The sequence below is a fragment of the Chiloscyllium punctatum genome, chromosome 1 (assembly GCF_047496795.1).
Source record: "Chiloscyllium punctatum isolate Juve2018m chromosome 1, sChiPun1.3, whole genome shotgun sequence".
Lineage (NCBI taxonomy): Eukaryota > Metazoa > Chordata > Chondrichthyes > Orectolobiformes > Hemiscylliidae > Chiloscyllium > Chiloscyllium punctatum.
In genome coordinates this window covers 28,780,229-28,798,570 of record NC_092739.1, presented here as the reverse complement: position 1 = coordinate 28,798,570, position 18,342 = coordinate 28,780,229, and the positions used below count along the sequence as shown (strand labels likewise).

At 43.6% G+C, this 18,342-nt stretch overlaps 1 protein-coding gene across 2 annotated transcripts in view; it reads right to left on the bottom strand.

The window, feature by feature from the left end:
* The window catches only part of fam241a (family with sequence similarity 241 member A), a 38,700-nt gene extending 22,229 nt beyond the window's left edge, over positions 1 to 16,471 (bottom strand). For both annotated transcript variants that reach the window (XM_072583182.1, XM_072583266.1), the window contains exon 1: positions 16,187 to 16,471. In XM_072583182.1, coding sequence (XP_072439283.1) covers positions 16,187 to 16,279 — 93 coding nt within the window. In that variant the 5' untranslated portion in view covers positions 16,280 to 16,471. The remainder of the gene's footprint in view (positions 1 to 16,186) is intronic.
* Positions 16,472 to 18,342: the final 1,871 nt, after the last annotated feature.

Below are 18,342 nucleotides of genomic sequence, written 5' to 3'. Positions count from 1 at the left end.
CAGAATCAGAGTTTGATATACGCAAAATGCTCTGAGACATTTGAGATGTGATAAGATGCTACAAACTCATATTTAATGCCTTTATTTTAATATCATTCCAAGAATGAAGAAAATGCAGAAGACCTGCTCCAAATGTTTGCCATTACCAGACTGATGACGTAATGATTCTGTGTTTCTTAAGGTGCAGGAGGAGGCCATTTGGCCCACTCTCTCTGCACTGGCTCTGAGCATTTTAAACTTGTGTCAATCTCCTGTTTTTCCCCCTATAATCCCACACTTTATTTAAACAGAAACAATCATCTGATGCCCTTTTGAATGCCTCACTTGAACCTGAGCTTTTGCCTGAAATGTCGATTTTCCTGCTCCTCGGATGCTGCTGGATTTGCTGTGCTTTTCCAGCATCATACTCTTGACTCTAATCTCCAGCATCTGCAGTACTCACTTTCACCCTGCTCAACTGAACCTGCCTCCACCACATTTCCAGCAAGTGCATTCCAATGCCCCACTGAAGGATTTTTCTCACTTTGTTTCTTTTGCAAAACACTGTAAAACTGTGCCCTATTGTTCTTGATCTGTTTATGAGTGAGAACAACTTTTTCAATTGACACTCCATCCAGACATCTCATGATCTTGACAACATCGATCAAATCTCCTCTTGGCCTTCTCTGGGCCAAGGAGAACAGTCCCAACTTCCCCAACCTTTCAAAATGTGTCTTGTTTCTGTAAAACTCTCCATGAACAGCTCACTCTACCTGCCCTGCCACCTTTAATGATCTGCAAACTTACACACTCTGATCCCTCAGTTCCTGCACTTACTTTAGAAAAGCACCCTTTATTTTGTACTCTCTCCAAGTCCTTTCTATCAGTGTACCACCTCTCAAGTCCCCACACTGAACATCCACTGTCACCTACCTGACCACTCCACCAACTTGTCAATGCCCTTTTGCAGATGTCAATCATCCTCCTTACAGTTGACAATTCTCCCAAATGTTGAGTTACTTGCAAACTTTGAAAATATCCCCCACAAAGCAACAGTAGGTCATGAGTACATATCAGGAAAAACTCAGGCCCTAATACTGGCCACTGGGGAACTCCACTACAAACCTTCCTCCAGCCTGGAAAATTGCCGTTAATCATTACTCTCCAGTTTTTGGTCCCTCAGACAATTTTGTAGACATGTTAGTACTGTTCCCTTTATCCCATTACCTACAAATTTCCTCAAGTCTGTTATGGCACTGTATAGAATGCCTTTTGGAAGTTCATATCAGGCAAATCAATAGTCTTGTCTTAATTGAGCCTATTACCTCTTCAAACAAACTCTAGCAGGTTTGTTCAACACGATTTTTATGTTGACTCTTCTGAATCAACTCTCACTTTATCATGTGACTATCCATTTTATCCTGAATAGCTGTTTCTAGAAACTTCTCTAATCACTGTTAAACTGCAGCAACCTCTAGAAACTTGTAATTGGTGGACTAATCTTTACAAACATTTTTGAAAATAAGGGTAATGTTTACAATTCCTCAGTTCTCCAGCACCATCCCTGAATCCAGGGAAGAGTGAAAGATTGTTACTAGCACCTCCGCAGTTCCGCTCTCTCTTCCTTCAATATCCTTGGATGTATCACATCTGATTCTGGTGCCTTGGCAACTTTAAGGACATCAGCTTATTCAATTCCTCCACATCAACTTTCTTGTCTCTAAGGGTACGCGTCGGTCACTATGGACACCATCTGCTTCACAGGTGAAGACAAACATTCAAAACTTTAGACATGCCTCTTGCCTCTATGTGTAAATACTCTTTATGGGACCTGAGCAATGCTACCCAAACTTTTACCACCAGCTAACCACTGATAATCTTCGAACACAGAACAGTACAACTCAGTACAGGCCCTTCGGTCCTCGATGTTGTGCCGACCTTTGATCCGACTTTAAGATCAAACGAACCTTGATACCCTTCAATTTAATAGAAGAGAACCTCAGGATTTCTTTTACGCTAGTGGTCGAGGTTTTTCTCATAATAACGGTTTGCACCAGCTTTTTCAGCTTCCCTCTCAACCTTCTATATTCAACTTCATTGTTAAAAGGTATTGTTTACCTGCCACTTATTGTGACTTTTTCTTTTTTAACTTGTTCTCTCTCTTTTGTCATCCAGGGGGTCTGGATTTGTAAAGCCTACCTTTCCTTTTTGAGGAAGGAAGTCTTTACTGTGCCCAAACCAACTGCCCACTGAAGGTAGCCTGTTTTGACCATCAACCATTGGTTCCAGCTTTGTTCTAGTCCTATTGAAGTCTACCCTCCCTCAGTTGATTGGCTAATCCAAAGTAAGAACAATGTCATTTTTCACTATCATTTTCATAATACAATGATCAATATCCCCTCAATTTGCTCCCCCTGACACTTTATCTACTTGGCAAACCTCATTCCCACCCTTGCAATATTTTTCTGCAACCTCTACCATTGGGGAGAAGATACAGAAGCCTGAAAAAAAAAACACACACACACAAAAAAGCTGGTTTCAAAACAGTTTCTACCCTACTGTTAGAATACTGAATGGACTCACAAACTCTTAACATTCGCCTGCACCTATGTTTTTGTTTTTGCCACTGTTTGCCTATTATTTACTTATCTCTGTTACTTAACTATGTGATCTGCTTGCATTACTTGCAAGACAAAGCTTTTCATTGTGCCTCGGTACATGTGACAATAAATTCAATTCAATTCCCAAGAACCAGGTTTAGCAGTCCATTTCTTGTTGGACTGGACACATTCTGCTGCAGGTGACCTTTATGAACACAATCTAGGAATGCTCATCCCTTGCTGCCCCTTACGTTACAATCAATACCAGATGATAGCGAACAGTTTAAGTTTCGCATTAGAACTACTTTATGATCTTTACAAGTGTCTGTAATTTCTTTGCAGATTTGATCCTCTATACCCTTCCCACTAGTTGGAGGTCTGTATATTATACTGAGCAATGTAACTGAGTCCTTTGTATTCCTTAGCTCTAGTCAAATCAATTCTGTCAAGCAGCCTCAGAAACGTTCTCTTTTTTCAGTACTGCAGTGCACCCCTTAGCCAAAAACACTTCCCAACCTCCTCTCTTTTTTTCCTTTCTGATTTTTCTCAACATCTTATAACCAGGAATATTTAACACCCAGAAAGACCATTCCTCGGGCAAGATTTCAATTATTGTCACATCATAATCTTACAATAATCTATGCTCATAACACTCCAATCTTACTAACTCTGAATTCACATATGTACAGTGCAGCTCCAATTTAGAACAGACTACTCACTTGCTCACTTACTCTGACTCTTTCCTTCACAATTCTTTATCTTATTGCAATCTGCTCTTCAAGCATTTCATGCACCCTGGTAATATTCTCTTCTGGTTCCCACATCCCTGTGTAGTTTAAACTCTCTCCAATAGCACGAGCAAAATGTCCTGCATGGAACTCAGTCCAGACTCTCAGATGTAAGCTATCTGGATTATCCAAGTACCAGCACGCCCAGAGCCAGTCCCAGTGTTCCAGGAATCTTATGCCTTCTTTCCTGCACTATCTTTCCATCCATGCATCAATCTGTTTTACCTCTTTAGATCTTGACTCACTTTCAGGTTGCACTTAGTAATCTGGAAATTACTTCTTTGAGGTTCACTTTGTTAATTTTCTACTTAGCTCCCTAAATTCCAACTGCAGGACCATATCCCCCAACCTACCTATAATGTTAGTACCAACTTGCACCATAACCTCTGGCTGTTTGTCCTTCACACCAGAAGGACTTGCAGTTGTTCTGTCACCTCCATGACTGTAGCAGCAGGGAGGCAACGTACCATCCTAATGTAACAGCTCCACACTCAGAACTGCCTTTGCTGATATTGCAGGTACTTTCAAAGTCATTGCGTTACTGTTTTCTCATTCTTGGGACACTAGGTCTAGGGGGGGAAAAAAATAGCAAATATCTTTTCCTAAGTTTTGATTAGTGCTTTAAGTATGAAAGCTTTGATCATGTATTATTCATGGTTCGCCATACAAGTTTGCTTCATTGTTTTAACCACACATCTTCTCAGCTGTCAAGCTGCTCAAGGAAATCATTCTAAATAAGATATTTTATTTATTGCGTGAATTGAGTGTTCAAGACTTGTTTTATGTCTATGAATTTGGCAATGAATCTGACTCCATATTCAAGATATAGCAGAAGAGGATTCAGAAATAGATGAAATCAACCATGATCAAATGGTGGATCAATAGACCAACTTCATCTCCTATTTCATATGGTCTTACAGAGTAACCCTGATAGCCAAAGAAATGCTTTGTCTATTCCCCAAATAGTATTGCTCGTCCACACTTCTTTCCATACATACATCTAGTCCACCCATGTTGTCGTAGGCTTGACTATTGCTGTACATCTCCAAGGAATCAATGCCCTGACCAATATCCAGAACTAAAAACTAGTTAGTGAGCAGGACATTTGGGACTTGACTGTTACCTCCACATTTCTTTAGGACTGCTTAGCAATACCTATTCCCCATTTGTCTGCATGTTCTTAATTTGTTGTGTAACCACCTGAAGTGTTAACCAATTTGTTCTCTGCCTCAGAAACATACTAGAGTCCAGCTGTCATCCTGTTTCCCTATCCCTATATCAGTCGAAGCAAAACACTCAAGAGACACAGTATGGCTTTACCTCCTTCATCTTTGTTCCGGGCCCTGGAGGGAGAGAGAAGGATCGCCCATGTGCACAGAGACATGAGTTCTCGGTCTTTTCTCGAATAGCAGTTTCTTAATGAATTATACAGTCATTTTATAGGGAGGGGCATCCAGATAAAGCAACATACATATTGTAATGGTCACCCAATCAATCAGCGAGCATCAATAGTAAAGATTAAGTCATCTACTGTTGCACAATGATTGTTCTTAGCCTTGTTAACTGACTTTACATACTGAATGCTTCTTCATCTTGGTAAATTGCTCTACATAATGAATGCTTTTCCACCTTGTTAACCAACTACCCTTGCCTCTAGTACCTCTTTGTTTCCTGCACATTCTTATCTGAGACATGCGAGCTGAACCTTTTGTTTCACAAAACTCAAAACATAACTCTTTCCCTACCTGCTCATACCCTATATACATTTTCACAGCCACTGTTGAAACCCAGAGTTCAAACTTGCGCAGTGACACTTCCTGCACGAGTTCACCTGAATCATGAGAAATATCCACCAGTGCCCATATGCCAAAGAATGAGCATTCCACTTAGCCATCGTCTCCTGCCATACCTTACTGTAACATTATTTTGAATTATTAACTATAAACTAGAGGGATTAGTTAAAGTTTTATGCCTTAGCTATAAATCAGTGCCCTCTGCTTTATTACTTTAGAAATGTGCATTTTTCAAAATTATTGGAGTAGAAACAGTCCCAATACGAACTGGTTGACAACAAAATCAACTCATTATGTTCTTGTTGTCACTGAACTTTCCTTGAAACTCAACTGGGCTTTAGGAAAGGAGATCTTTCACGCATCGAAATCTTCCTATCCATCCCAGAGAATGGGCAGACTACCTGACTTACCAGGAACAGTTTTATTATTGTATTAACCTTAAGCTAACAAAATAACTTCATTTAAACCCTATAATTCCTCATCTCATTTTCTTCCTATTTTTACTTCCTTAAGTTTTAAGTTTTACTATTTTCTAATCAAACCTATTCTCTCCTCCTTCTCCTTACTGAAAGAGAGTGTTTTAAATCACCATTTACAGAGGAACCTTGATTATCCGAACGAGGTGGGCGGGCATTATTTCATTCAGATAATTGATTATTTGGTTAATTGATTCAATGCCTTTCTTCTGGGGCTCGGAGTTTTCTGTTCAGTCTGCTACCCGTTCAGGAGACTAGGCACACCGCACGCAAGCCCCCACCCCACCCACCACCTCCGCCCGCTCCCCCCCCACCTGCCCCCCCAAACCTGTCCAACACCACTCCCCCATCCGCAGCCACACTCTCTGGGGTAGCCAGAATTTTCTTGATCAAGTTTCTGGGCATTAGGAACAGGAAATGAAAACAGATTTTTGTAACTGCTGATTTCCTGATGTGCAAATGTAAAAGACCAGTTGAAGGAAGCTTACTGTTGAGACTAAAAGAGTGTATTAATCATTTAAGGTAGCAGGACAGATTGAGAAAGTAGTTATAAGCGCAGGGGCTTTACAAAAAGGAACACAAAGCACAAATGTAAGGAAAGCATGCTAGCAACGTGTTCATCGGAAAAGTTCTCTTATGCAAGAAATGGTTAGGATATGGAATGCACTGTTTGAGACAGATTCATTTATGGGTTTCACAAGAATTGGATAGCTATCAGAGGAGACAGATTGTAAAGCTGTGGGGATAGGAGGATAGAGTAAGACCATCAGAGCAACTCCTGCAAAAAGTTGGAACATACAATGGGATGAATGGTCTCCAGTGTTGCAACCAGTCCATGATTCTATGAGAGCATACCTTCTTACATTTGCTTCCATCCTTTCTATGAACCAAAAAGCAAGCAAACTTAGCAAACAATAACTGGGTTCTGAGTAGATTGGGTAATAAGGAGTAGAATCTTGCAGCAATTTTGAAGTTATTGCTGGCCAGCATTTATATTTATTTTTATTCTCTTTCATCCCTTGTGCCAATTATTTTGATTTGCAGCTGCGTGTATGGACACAACTGAAGGAGCAACGTGGGGAGGTATGAGAGGTATTCTGTGCCTACCTGCCACTGCTTGCACAGTCAAATGGACACACTGGTGACCTGAGCTCAAGGCAATGCAGAAACTCCAACTGTGAACGTAGGTTGTGATAATAGGCCCATGGTACAGATGTAGAGAGTAACTGAACATTCATGATGCCTGTTCACAGCACGTTCATGGTACTATCCAAAAGGCAATATCAGCCAGTAGAGTCTAATTGGCCATGCCATTGTACTCACAAGTAATGCTGCATTTAACTGGCAGCAGCTTGTCGCTTCACAGTCCCCACAGAGCCCACAGTAGCAGTGTAGAACTCTGTCACAATGCTGCTTATGTGCACAGTGGGGCTGTCACAGCAAGTGACAGAACTAGTTCACTGTAATTTCAAGTTGCATTTCCTGAGTTTTGGTTGCTACTTAATACCTAGCATTTTACCTGCTAAACAACTGAAGGTATTTCTAAAGGCTTATGTCCAACAAAGTGTTATGCTTTCTCCAACTTACTAGCAGAATACTGGGCTGTTTAATCCCCTACTTTCAATTAAACAAAGAAGCCGTTAGTACTGTACTATAGGTCCTCAAACAGTCAGCGTGCAACTGAGTAACAGATATCTAGTCAATTCAACACGGGATGTAAAATTAATATGGCCATTATAGTAGGGTATTTCAAATACCTGAATACTAATTGAGATAATCATAGTATAAAGGGAGATTAGAGGGAACAGATTTCTTGAAATGTATTCAAGAGAGCTTTTGGCATCACCATTAAAATGATCCTACAAAGAATGATGCAGCACCGTCTTTAATTCTGGGGAAATAAGGCCAGATGTTCAAGGTGACAGTGGGGGGTGCATTTTAATAACAGCGATCACAACAACATAGGCTTTAATTTTGTTATGGAAACGGAGAAAGATGGTCCACAAAAAAGGGTTTTTGATTAGGGAAAAACAGATGATTTTATTAAAATAAGGCACGTCTGGCCAAAACAGAGTGGGACAGCTATTCGAGGGTTGATCTACAGCAGAAGACTGGGAGGCATTCAAAAAGGTGCACATGGGGAATGGAGGAAGAGTAGATGGATGTCTAGGAGTTTTCAGAACTAGATAAAAAGAATAAGAGAGAAGTATATCAGGTAGAAAGGGAGCAAAAGCAATTAGGAGAGCAAAGAGAGAACACTAACAGGCAAGATTAGGAAGATACCCAAGATATTCGACAAATATATCGAGGGTAAGAGAATGACAAGGGAAGGAGTAGGACCATGGAGGCAATTGGTTCATTAAGCTAGAGAATACTGGTAGAGTATTAAATGATTATTTCACATCAGTCTTTACTTGGGAGAAGGAGGATACAAGCACAGAATTTGAGACGATGGACTGTGAAGTTCTTGAATACATTGATAGGAGATGTCAGGAGGTATTGGAGGCTTTGCCAAATTTAAAAGTGGACAAAACCCCAGGGCTTGATGAGTTGTATCCCAGGTGACTGTAAGAGACTATGTTGGAAATTACAGGGGCTATTACCTAAATTTTTAAATTGTCTCTGGCCACAAGGAAGGTGCTCAGAGGTTTGGAGTATAAGTTGTGGTTCCACTTTACAAGAATGTCACGGAATCTTAGAATCCTGACAGTGTGGCAGCTGGCCATTTGGCACTGACCCTCTGAGCAGCATCCCACCAGACCCACCTTTTCTACTCTATCCCTCTAAAACTGCACTTCCCATGGCTAACCCACCTAGCCTGCACATCCCTGAACACCATGGGCAATCCACCTTTGGATACATGAACACCTGGAGGAAATCCACATAGACACAGGGAGAACATGCAGACTCCACACAGATATTCACCCAAGGCTAGAATCAAACTCGGGTCCCTGGTGCTGAGGGACCAGTGCTAGTCACTGAGCTTCCATGGCGCTCTGGTCTATCCTTACCATACTGGCAGAAAAAAACCAGCAATTACAGGCTGGTGAGTCCAACATCAGTGGTAGGGAAACTATTGAAGAAAGTAAATCTCCATTTAAAGAGACAAGGTTTGAAATAGGCATAGTCAGCATGGGCCTGTCAGAGGGAGGTCATGCCTAACATATCTGGCAGAATACAAGGTGGTGTTTGGATGAGGGTTGGGCAGTTGATGTAAGTTATATGGATTTCGGCAAGGCCCTTGACAAGGTCCACATGGTAAACTGATAAAGAAGGTAAAAGCTTGTGAGATTCAGGGTAACTTGGCAAGATGGATCCAAGGTTGGCTTAGAGATAGGACGGTTGTAGAATATTTGTGTAACTGAAGAGCAGTGCGCAATGGCGTGCCAGAGAGATTACCGCTGTAATTTATAAATATCACAAATAAAGTACTGCTTGCAATATTCATAAATGGTTTAGAGGAGAATGTGTGGGGGGAGGATGACAAGTACGTTTGTGGATGACACAGATTGGTTAGGTGGTTGACGGTGTTACGTTACAGAACGAAATAAACAGCTTGATTAGATGGGCAGATCAGAGGCAGATGGAATTTAACCCTGACAAATGCAATGCGATGCATTTTGGAAAAAGGAACAAGACAAGGTAGTACTCAATGTATGGGAATATACAAGGAAACTCAGAGGAATAAAGGAATATTGAGAGTGCTGGTCCACAGATCCAAGGTAGAAGGACTGGTATTACGACACAGTAAATCCCTCTACTAATTTAAACATGACACACAGAAAAGCTCACCTCGCGCTATAATCTGTTAAATTTTGAGAGGCAAAGAACTATCCCAGATCTCACTATTTAAAGTAAAAATTAACAATTTTATTCGTTAAATCCAAAAGAGATCATTAAAACAACTACTTATAACTCCTTTCTCTTAAATCTTTTATCTCCCACTCTACAATACTGGTCTGATAAAAAAAACCCTAATTAAGATTTACAAAAAAAACATGTTTCAAAACCAGCCAGCTGTCGATTCTCCTGTGTAGACTTCCCTCTGTATATTTTCCTGGGTCGTATTTTCTTTGGTCTTCTGCTGCACAACTTTTCTTATTGACAGGTACCTTACAGAGTCGAAGGGCTCCTGCCCGAAACGTCGATTCTCCTGCCCTTCGGATGCTGCCTGATCTGCTGTGCTTTTCCAGCACCACACACCCTGACAGTGGTGTCTAAAATTATGAATAGCACGGACAAGGTAAATAGAAAACAGCTGTTCCCCTTAGTCGACAGCTCAATAACAAGGCATCACAATTTTCAGGTGAAAAGTAGGAGGTTTAAAGGAGATTTAAGGAATGGCTTTTGAATTGAATTTAGTTTATTGTCACATGTACCGAGGCACAGTGAAAAGCTTTGTCTTGCGAGCATTACAGGCAGATCACAGAGTTAAGTAGCATAGATAGTAAATAATAGGTAAACAGTTGCAAAATCAAAAACACGGGTACAGGCGAACGTAAGAGTTTGAGAGTCCATTCAGTATTCTAACAACAGTTGGGTGGAAAATATTATGAAACTGGCTGGTGTGTGTTCAGGCTTCTGTATATTCTCCGCGGTTGTAGAAAAACATTACCAGGGTGGGATGGATCTTTGAGAATGCTATCCTTGACAGCGGGCCTGGTAGATGGATTCTATAGATGGGAGGTTGGCCTTTGTGATTGTCCGGGCAGAGTTCACCACTCTCTGATCTTGAATGGTACAGTTGCCACACCAGATAGTGGTACATCCAGACAGAATGCTCTCCATGATCCACCTATAAAAGTTGGCAAGGGTATTTGCTGTCATGCCAAATTTTCGCTGCTGCCTGAGGAAGAAGAGACATTGTTGGGCCTTTGTAACCAGTGTGTCCACACGAAGAGTCCAAGAAAGCTTGTTGGGGATGACCACTCCCAGGAGCTTGACACTCCATTCCTTCCACCTCTGTGCTGTTAATGTGTAAGGGGACAGGAGTAAAATCCCACCGAAAATCAAGAATGAGTTCCTTGATTTTGCTGGCATTGAGAGCTAGGTTGTTCCATTTTTCCAGGTCTTCCACCTCCTGTCTGTAGTCTGTTTCTTCATCATCTGAGATTCGACCGACTATGGTGGTGTCATCAGTGAACTTGTAAATGGCATTAGTCTGGTATTTGGCAACGCAGTCATGGGTATACAGCGAGTACAGTAGGGGGCTGAGTACACACTCCTGTAGGCTCCAGTATTGATTGTGGCCTGTGGGTCAGGAAACGGAGGCCCCAGTTGCATAGAATGGGGCTTTAACTCTAACCTAGAACTCCTCACCAAATGCCGCCCCTTCTAGCTATCATGGGAATTTACCGCTGCTATACTAACTGCTGAGTACATATCACCACAAGCAAAGGTTGAGGAAGCTCTGGTTGTGCTGTACTCCAACACTAACACTCTGGAGACGGAACACCCAGAGGCCCTCTGAGTTGTAACTGGCGACTTCAATCAAGCCAATCTAAGGAAGATGTTGCTCAAGTACCACCAGAACATTACCTGCCCCACCACAGGCCCGAACATTTTAGACCAGTACTACACCACTGTGAAGGATGCCTACCACTCCATCCCCCGCCCTCATTTCAGGAACTCCGACCACAATGCTGAGCTTCTTCTCCCGGTTTACAGGCAAAAGCTCAAGCAGGAGACCCCCTCACAGATACAGATCCAGTGCTGGTCGGAGGAGGCACCTTGGGTGAGTACACTACCACCGTCACAGGCTTTATCAGCAAGTGTGTGGAGGACTGCATACGGAGAAAGTAAATCCGGGTGTTCCCCAACAGGAAACCCTGAATGAATCAGGACACACAGAACCTGCTAAAAACCAGGTGTGAGGCCCTCAGATCAGACCCACTCAAATATAAGGAACGTTTGTAATTTTTATTAATGACTTGGATGAGGGGATTGAAGCATGGGTCAGCAAGTTTGCAGACGACACAAAGGTTGGAGGCGTCGTTGACAGTATACAGGGCTGTTGTAGGCTGCAGCGGGACATTGACAAGATGCAGAGATGGGCTGAGAGGTGGCACATGGAGTTCAACCTGGATAAATGAGAGGTGATGCATTTTGGAAGGTCGAATTGGAAAGCTGAGTACAGGATTAAGGATAGGATTCTTGGCAGTGTGGAGGAACAGAGGGATCTTGGGGTGCAGGTACATAAATCCCTTAAAATGGCCACCCAAGTGGACAGGGTTGTTAAGAAAGCATATGGTGTTTTGGCTTTCATTAACATGGGGATTGAGTTGAACAGTCGTGAGATCTTCTTGCAGCTCTATAAAACTTGGGTTAGACCGCACTTAGAATACTGCGTCCAGTTCTGGTCGCCCTATTGTAGGAAAGATGTGGATGCTTTGGAGAGGGTTCAGAGGAGGTTTACCAGGATGCTGCCTGGACTGGAGGGCTTATCTTATGAAGAGAGGTTGATTGAGCTCGGACGTTTTTCAATGGAGAAAAGGAGGAGGAGAGGGTATACAAGATAATGAGAGGCATAGATAGAGTCGATAGCCAGAGACTATTTCCCAGGGCAGAAATGGCTAACGAGGGGTCATAGTTTTAAGCTGGTTGGAGGAAAGTATAGAGGGGTTCTTTACACAGAGCTGAGAGAGCATGGAATGCGTTGCCAGCGGCAGTTGTGGAAGCAAGGTTATTGGGGACATTTAAGAGACTGCTGGACAAGCATATGGTCACAGAAATTTGAGGGCGCATACATGAGGATCAGTGGTCGGCACAACATTGTGGGCTGAAGAGCCTGCTCTGTGCTGTACTATTCTATGTTCTATGAATCCAAGTATGACCTCTGCAGAGCCATTAAGACGGCCAAGGACCAATACCGATCCAAACTAGAGACCCAGACCCCGATGACTATGGTAAAGGACTGAATGACAACACAAGTTCTAAAAAGATTCAAGCAAGATAGCAGATGATGACATATCCTTCCCACATCGTCTCAACACCTTCTATGCTTGCTTTGAGCAGAATTTCGGCAGAGAGGATGGTGAGGGTCTAGAATACATTGCCTGGGAGAGTAGTTAAGGCTAGAAACCTCAATTTTTAAATAAGTATTAAGATGATACTTGGTCATAACATTCAAGGCTGTGGCCTAGTACAAGAAAATGGGGAAGTATAAGCAGTAGTGTGTTTTTGATGGTACAGGCCTGATTGGCCAAAGGGCTTCTTCTATACTATATATTCTATGATACTAAGCTCCACCTCCACCTGAACAGTGTCAATTACATTTGGACAGCAGACAATAGCTAGGCAAAAGTGGCAGGAGACCAGAGGTGGGACCATGGCAATAGTCCCAAAAAGGATTTGGAGGAGGAGGGATGGGGGATAGACAATGCATTCGGGAAGGAAGGAAACACTGGGACCCTGGCCTCTTTGTGAGAAACAGAACCACATTTGCTCCTTCCATGCAAGGGTACAAAAAAAATTACTGATCTTTTTGGATCCCTGTAAGTTGCTCCTTTGAGTCTTTTGCTCCATATGAGGTCACACTAAAAGGCAAATGCAGCTGCCAAAAAATCAAAGTCTAAATCATACCACTAGATGCTGACTTGTATTTCAAAGTGCTCCTCAACCACATAATACAGAGCTGGCTGTCCAGAATGAGTATTTTCAAATGCTGCACTGTGCAACACCAGCCAAGATACTGTGAGTAGGTTGCAAAAATTTTAACATCTGGCATGCTGTTTTCATAGTGTGTATGCATATTTGATTTCAAGGGTTAAAAGGATTTCAGAATTTGTATCCCCAGGTAGGTGGTGACTCTTGAGGCACACATGGATCAATAGTTGGACCCCAGCTATTCACTATATGTGGGGATCTGTTGAGCTCAGTGGGTTGGATGGTTGGTTTGTGAAGCAGTGTGACGCTGACAGCATGGGTTAAGTTTCCACACCAGCTGAGATTACCATGAAAGACTCTCCTTTTCATCCTCTCCCCTCACCTGAAGTATACTGGCCCTCAGATTAATTCACCACAATCCTTCTCTCATGAGAGAGCAGCCTTATGATCTGGTAAGAGTATGGCAGCGTGACTTATATAAGATGCAGATGATACAAAGCTGTGCGATGGACAGTAAGCCATAAGGAGAATGCAAGGAACCTCAGTGTGGTACGGAAAAATTAAGTTAAATGGCAGATGCAGTACGAGGGTAAATATGAGTTAATCCACTTTGACAGCAAAGTGAGGAAGGCAGATTTTCTGGATGGCGAAAGATTGTGAATGATGGAGGTGCAATGAGACCTGGGTGTCCTCATACACCAGTCATTGAAACTAAGGATGCAGGTGCAGAAGCTCGAGAAGGCAAACAACCTCCATAGCAAGAAGATTCAAGTACAGAAGCAGGGTTGTCTTGCTGCAACTGTACAGATCCTTAGGAAAACCACTCGGAGTAATCTGTACAGTTTGGCCTCCTTATCGGAGGACGGATGTTCTGGCTATTGAGAGGTGCAAAGAAGATTTAGCAGATTCATTGCTGGATGGCAGGACTGACTTACAGGGAGTGTTTAAATCAGTTAGGACTACATGCATCAGAGTTTAGAATAATGAGGGGGAATCTCTCGGAAACCTATGATTCATTAACAGGATTAGTGAGGGTAGAAGTAGGGAGGATCTTCTCAATGACTGGTGAATCCACAACTAGAATCCACAATGGCTTTTAAATCAGAGATAAGGAGAAATTTGTTTTTTTAAATTTCTTCCTCCAGATTGGTGAGCTGTGGAATCCTGTCACAGAAGATTTGAAGTCAAACACTGAAGACTTCCAAGAATTATGTAGATATAGTTCTTGGAACAGAGCGGTACAAACAGAGTAGTTGGAGTTGAATGATCAGCCATGATCTTCTTAAATAGCGGAGCAGGCTCAAAAGACCAATGGCCTAGTTCCGTTCCTATATCAGGTTTCCTACTCTGATACTTCTCTTTAAACTGGTTCTCTTTCTTTGAACTTTAATTGCAGATATTACATTTAAATTAGGTTTAGGTACAAATATCAAACTGTGGCAGCAGATATAAAGTTTGTGTTCAAACCAGATGTATCCTGTTTTGAATGGACCTCACTTCCTGACCCTTCTCAACATCAAACAAAAAAACCAGTAAATTCATGAAAAGCATGCTAAAACTAAAGCATTTCATGTTAACTCCCTATAAAAACACTGTACTATTCACATAAGAGTAGTCCTTTAAGCTCCAAGTTGTACCTTCTCCAAAGTTTTGTGCACCATATCATTGCTGAGGGTGGCCAAAAGTGAATGCAATATTTCGGTGATTAAAGTATTTATAAAATTACTACACTGAAATGTTCAAATGTATGATCAAATTCCAAACATAAGCATGAAGCCAAACTTCTGTTATTGAATGAGTAATAGGTAGTGCTATCAGACAAGGCTTTGAAAGTAACTGCTGAATAACTTTTTAAAAATATATAACAAGTTGTAATGACCTGGGGAGCACTGTTCACAAGGATAGTGGAAATTGAAATCAGTGGTTATTTTCTAAGGTAATAAGCTTTCTGGGATTGGAGGATCGAGAAAGGCAAATGCGACTTACTGGATAACTCTGCAGGGATGCTGGCCTAGAATCCATGGGTCAAATGGCCTCCTGCGGCATAAAAGACTCCATATTAATTTTGAAAACAGTTGCCCTCTTCGTCAGTGCAGAAAGGAATCTCAAACACTCGTCGGATTTCTTCTTGTACAAAGTAAGTCACCCATCCCTAACCTTGACTGTGATCATAACAACATAACGGACAATAGTAAAATCTTTCTGGTTTGTGACCCCTCGCACCACACCCACTGCACCACCAGTACAGCACTGTTAACCGTGTTTGAACTTAACACAGTTGGTCAGGATTGCGATATTACAGCAACTTGTCGCCGAATATTTCAATTCGTCTGATATGTTATCTTATATTAAATCTGTATCAGCTTTCTTGTCACAACGGATTTGAATGCAAGCAAATACAGCAGGGTGAGGAAATATTACACTACTACAACCTCGAGTAATGACCATAAAGTATTCTCACACTTCAAACAGCGTAGATCGCTGACAAATTAACCATATACTATCCCACGTGCACACAGCTAAGAGATAATTTCCAATTATCGATTTAAAACGAAGCGATGTGATACTATAAGTCCCAGAGCGCAACGAGAGCTCTGACAGTTGAGTACTTCCTAAATTTAAAGCAGGCATCGGTTTTCCATTTTCATATTCAGTTTGGGCAACTGGCTATACTTACACACTAAACAATATTTTGTTGCTGTTGATTTATCAACAGAAAAAAATGTCAAACCACGTGGCAGGCAAATTGCCATAAACGAAAATCGCCGAAGACGTTCCTCCGGTTTTCCTGACGAGATCTCAAGCCGATTCGAGGCCGATTTGGTCTCTTTCTTCGCAACCTCCTCATGAAGCGAAAGCAAAAAGTTCCAGACGACCATCCTTAGTTCCCCCAACAGCAATAGCAGTCAAGAGACCGGGTGTGCAGCGTGTGTGCCGGTGCTTACCTGCGGGTTCCTGCCGTTCCTCAGACTGCTAGCATGGCCATTCTCGCTGCTGGCAGTGTCCTGGCCTTGGTCCTGGTGCCAACGCCGCTCCATGGCCCCCAGGTTCGGCGCGAATCAGTGAGTCAGTCAATGTATGAACCTCTCTCGGTGTATCCGTTTTGTGTCACTGTATCAATCTCGCTCAATGTATCCGATTATGTGTGACAGTAACAATCTCTCTGACCCCGCTCCACCTTCGAACACAGGCATGTAGCCTCAGTGACGTCGGCTCGAGACACGGGGGCCGTTCCTCCGCAACCGCAATGATTGACAGCCACGGGCTCCCCTCCGGGTAGGCGGGCACTGACTGCAGGCGGGGCCAAGGCTCCGCTCGTGCCTCCCATTCACTGTTTGCACTGCTCCTGTTCCCCATCTGACCGCTACACGCACAAAACCTTGAGCCAGTGCCTCCCAAATTTTCCATCCTCCCACTGCGACCCCATTTTGAGGACAAAACCTAAAGGGAGAGCTCTGCAGCATTTCTTGCTGCCTGCCAGTTTGAGATCCCTCAGGCTCCGTGTTGCAGCGTTCAATTTGGGCTGCCCATCCCTAAAGCAGTCCTTCCAGTGGGAAACAGCCCCCAGACTTGTGTTCCTTTCCATGAGGCGAATAAAATCCAATAACTTCGCTGAAACCAATTTCCCTCAGCATGGCAACCAAGACCCTTTGAGGTCAGCGCCCATGGAGGAACTTGCCACATATTAAAGGTGGAGAAAGTGAGGACTGCAGATGCTGGAGATCACAGCTGAAAATGTGTTGCTGGAAAAGCGCAGCAGGTCTGGCAGCATCCAAGGAACAGGAGAATTGACCTTCTTCAGGAATGAGGAAAGTGTGTCCAGCAGGCTAAGATAAAAAGTAGGGAGGAGGGACTTAGGGGAGGAGCGTTGGAAATGCTATAGGTGGAAGGAGGTCAAGGTGAGGGTGATAGGCCGGAGTGGGGTGGGGGGCGGAGAGGTCAGGGAGAAGATTGCAGGTTAGGAAGGTGGTGCTGAGTTGGAGGGATTTGACTGAGACAAGGTGGGGGGAGGGGAAATGAGGAAACTGGAGAAATCTGAGTTCATCCCTTGTGGTTGGAGGGTTCCGAGGCAGAAGATGAGGCGCTCTTCCTCCAACCGTCGTGTTGCTATGGTCTGGCGATGGAGGAGTCCAAGGACCTGCATGTCCTTGGTGGAGTGGGAGGGGGTGTTGAAGTGTTGAGCCACGGGGTGGTTGGGTTGGTTGGTCCGGGTGTCCCAGAGGTGTTCTCTGAAACGTTCCGCAAGTAGGCGGCCTGTCTCCCCAATATAGAGGAGGCCACATCGGGTGCAGCGGATACAATAAATGATGTGTGTGGAGGTGGAGGTGAATTTGTGGCGGATATGGAAGGATCCCTTGGGGCCTTGGAGGGAAGTAAGGGGGGAGGTGTTGGGCGCAAGTTTTGCATTTCTTGCGGTTGCAGGGGAAGGTGCCTGGAGTGAAGGTTGGGTTGGTGGGGGGTGTGGACCTGACGAGGGAGTCACGGAGGGAGTGGTCTTTTCGGAACGCTGATAGGGAAGGGGTGGGGAATATATCCCTGGTGGTGGGGTCCGTTTGGAGGTGGTGGAAATGACAGCGGATGATACGCTCTATATGGAGGTTGATGGGGTGGTAGGTGAGGACCAGTGGGGTTCTGTCCTGGCGGTGGTTGGAGGGGCAGGGCTCAAGGGCAGAGGAGCGGGAAGTAGAGGAGATGTGGTGGAGGGCATCGTCGATCACGTCTGGGGGGAAATTGCGGTCTTTGAAGAAGGAGGCCATCTGGGTTGTACGGTATTGGAACTGGTCCTCCTGGGAGCAGATGCGGCGGAGACGAAGGAATTGGGAATATGGGGTGGCGTTTTTACAGGGGGGCAGGGTGGGAGGAGGTGTAGTCTAGGTAGCTGTGGGAGTCGGTCGGTTTATAGTAAATGTCCGTGTTGATTCGGTTGCCCGAGATAGAAATGGAAAGGTCTAGGAAGGGGAGGGAGGAGTCTGAGACGGTCCAGGTGAATTTGAGGTTGGGGTGGAAGGTGTTGGTAAAGTGGATGAACTGTTCAACCTCCTCGTGGGAGCACGAGGCAGTGCTGATACAGTCATCAATGTAGCGGAGGAAAAGGTGCGGG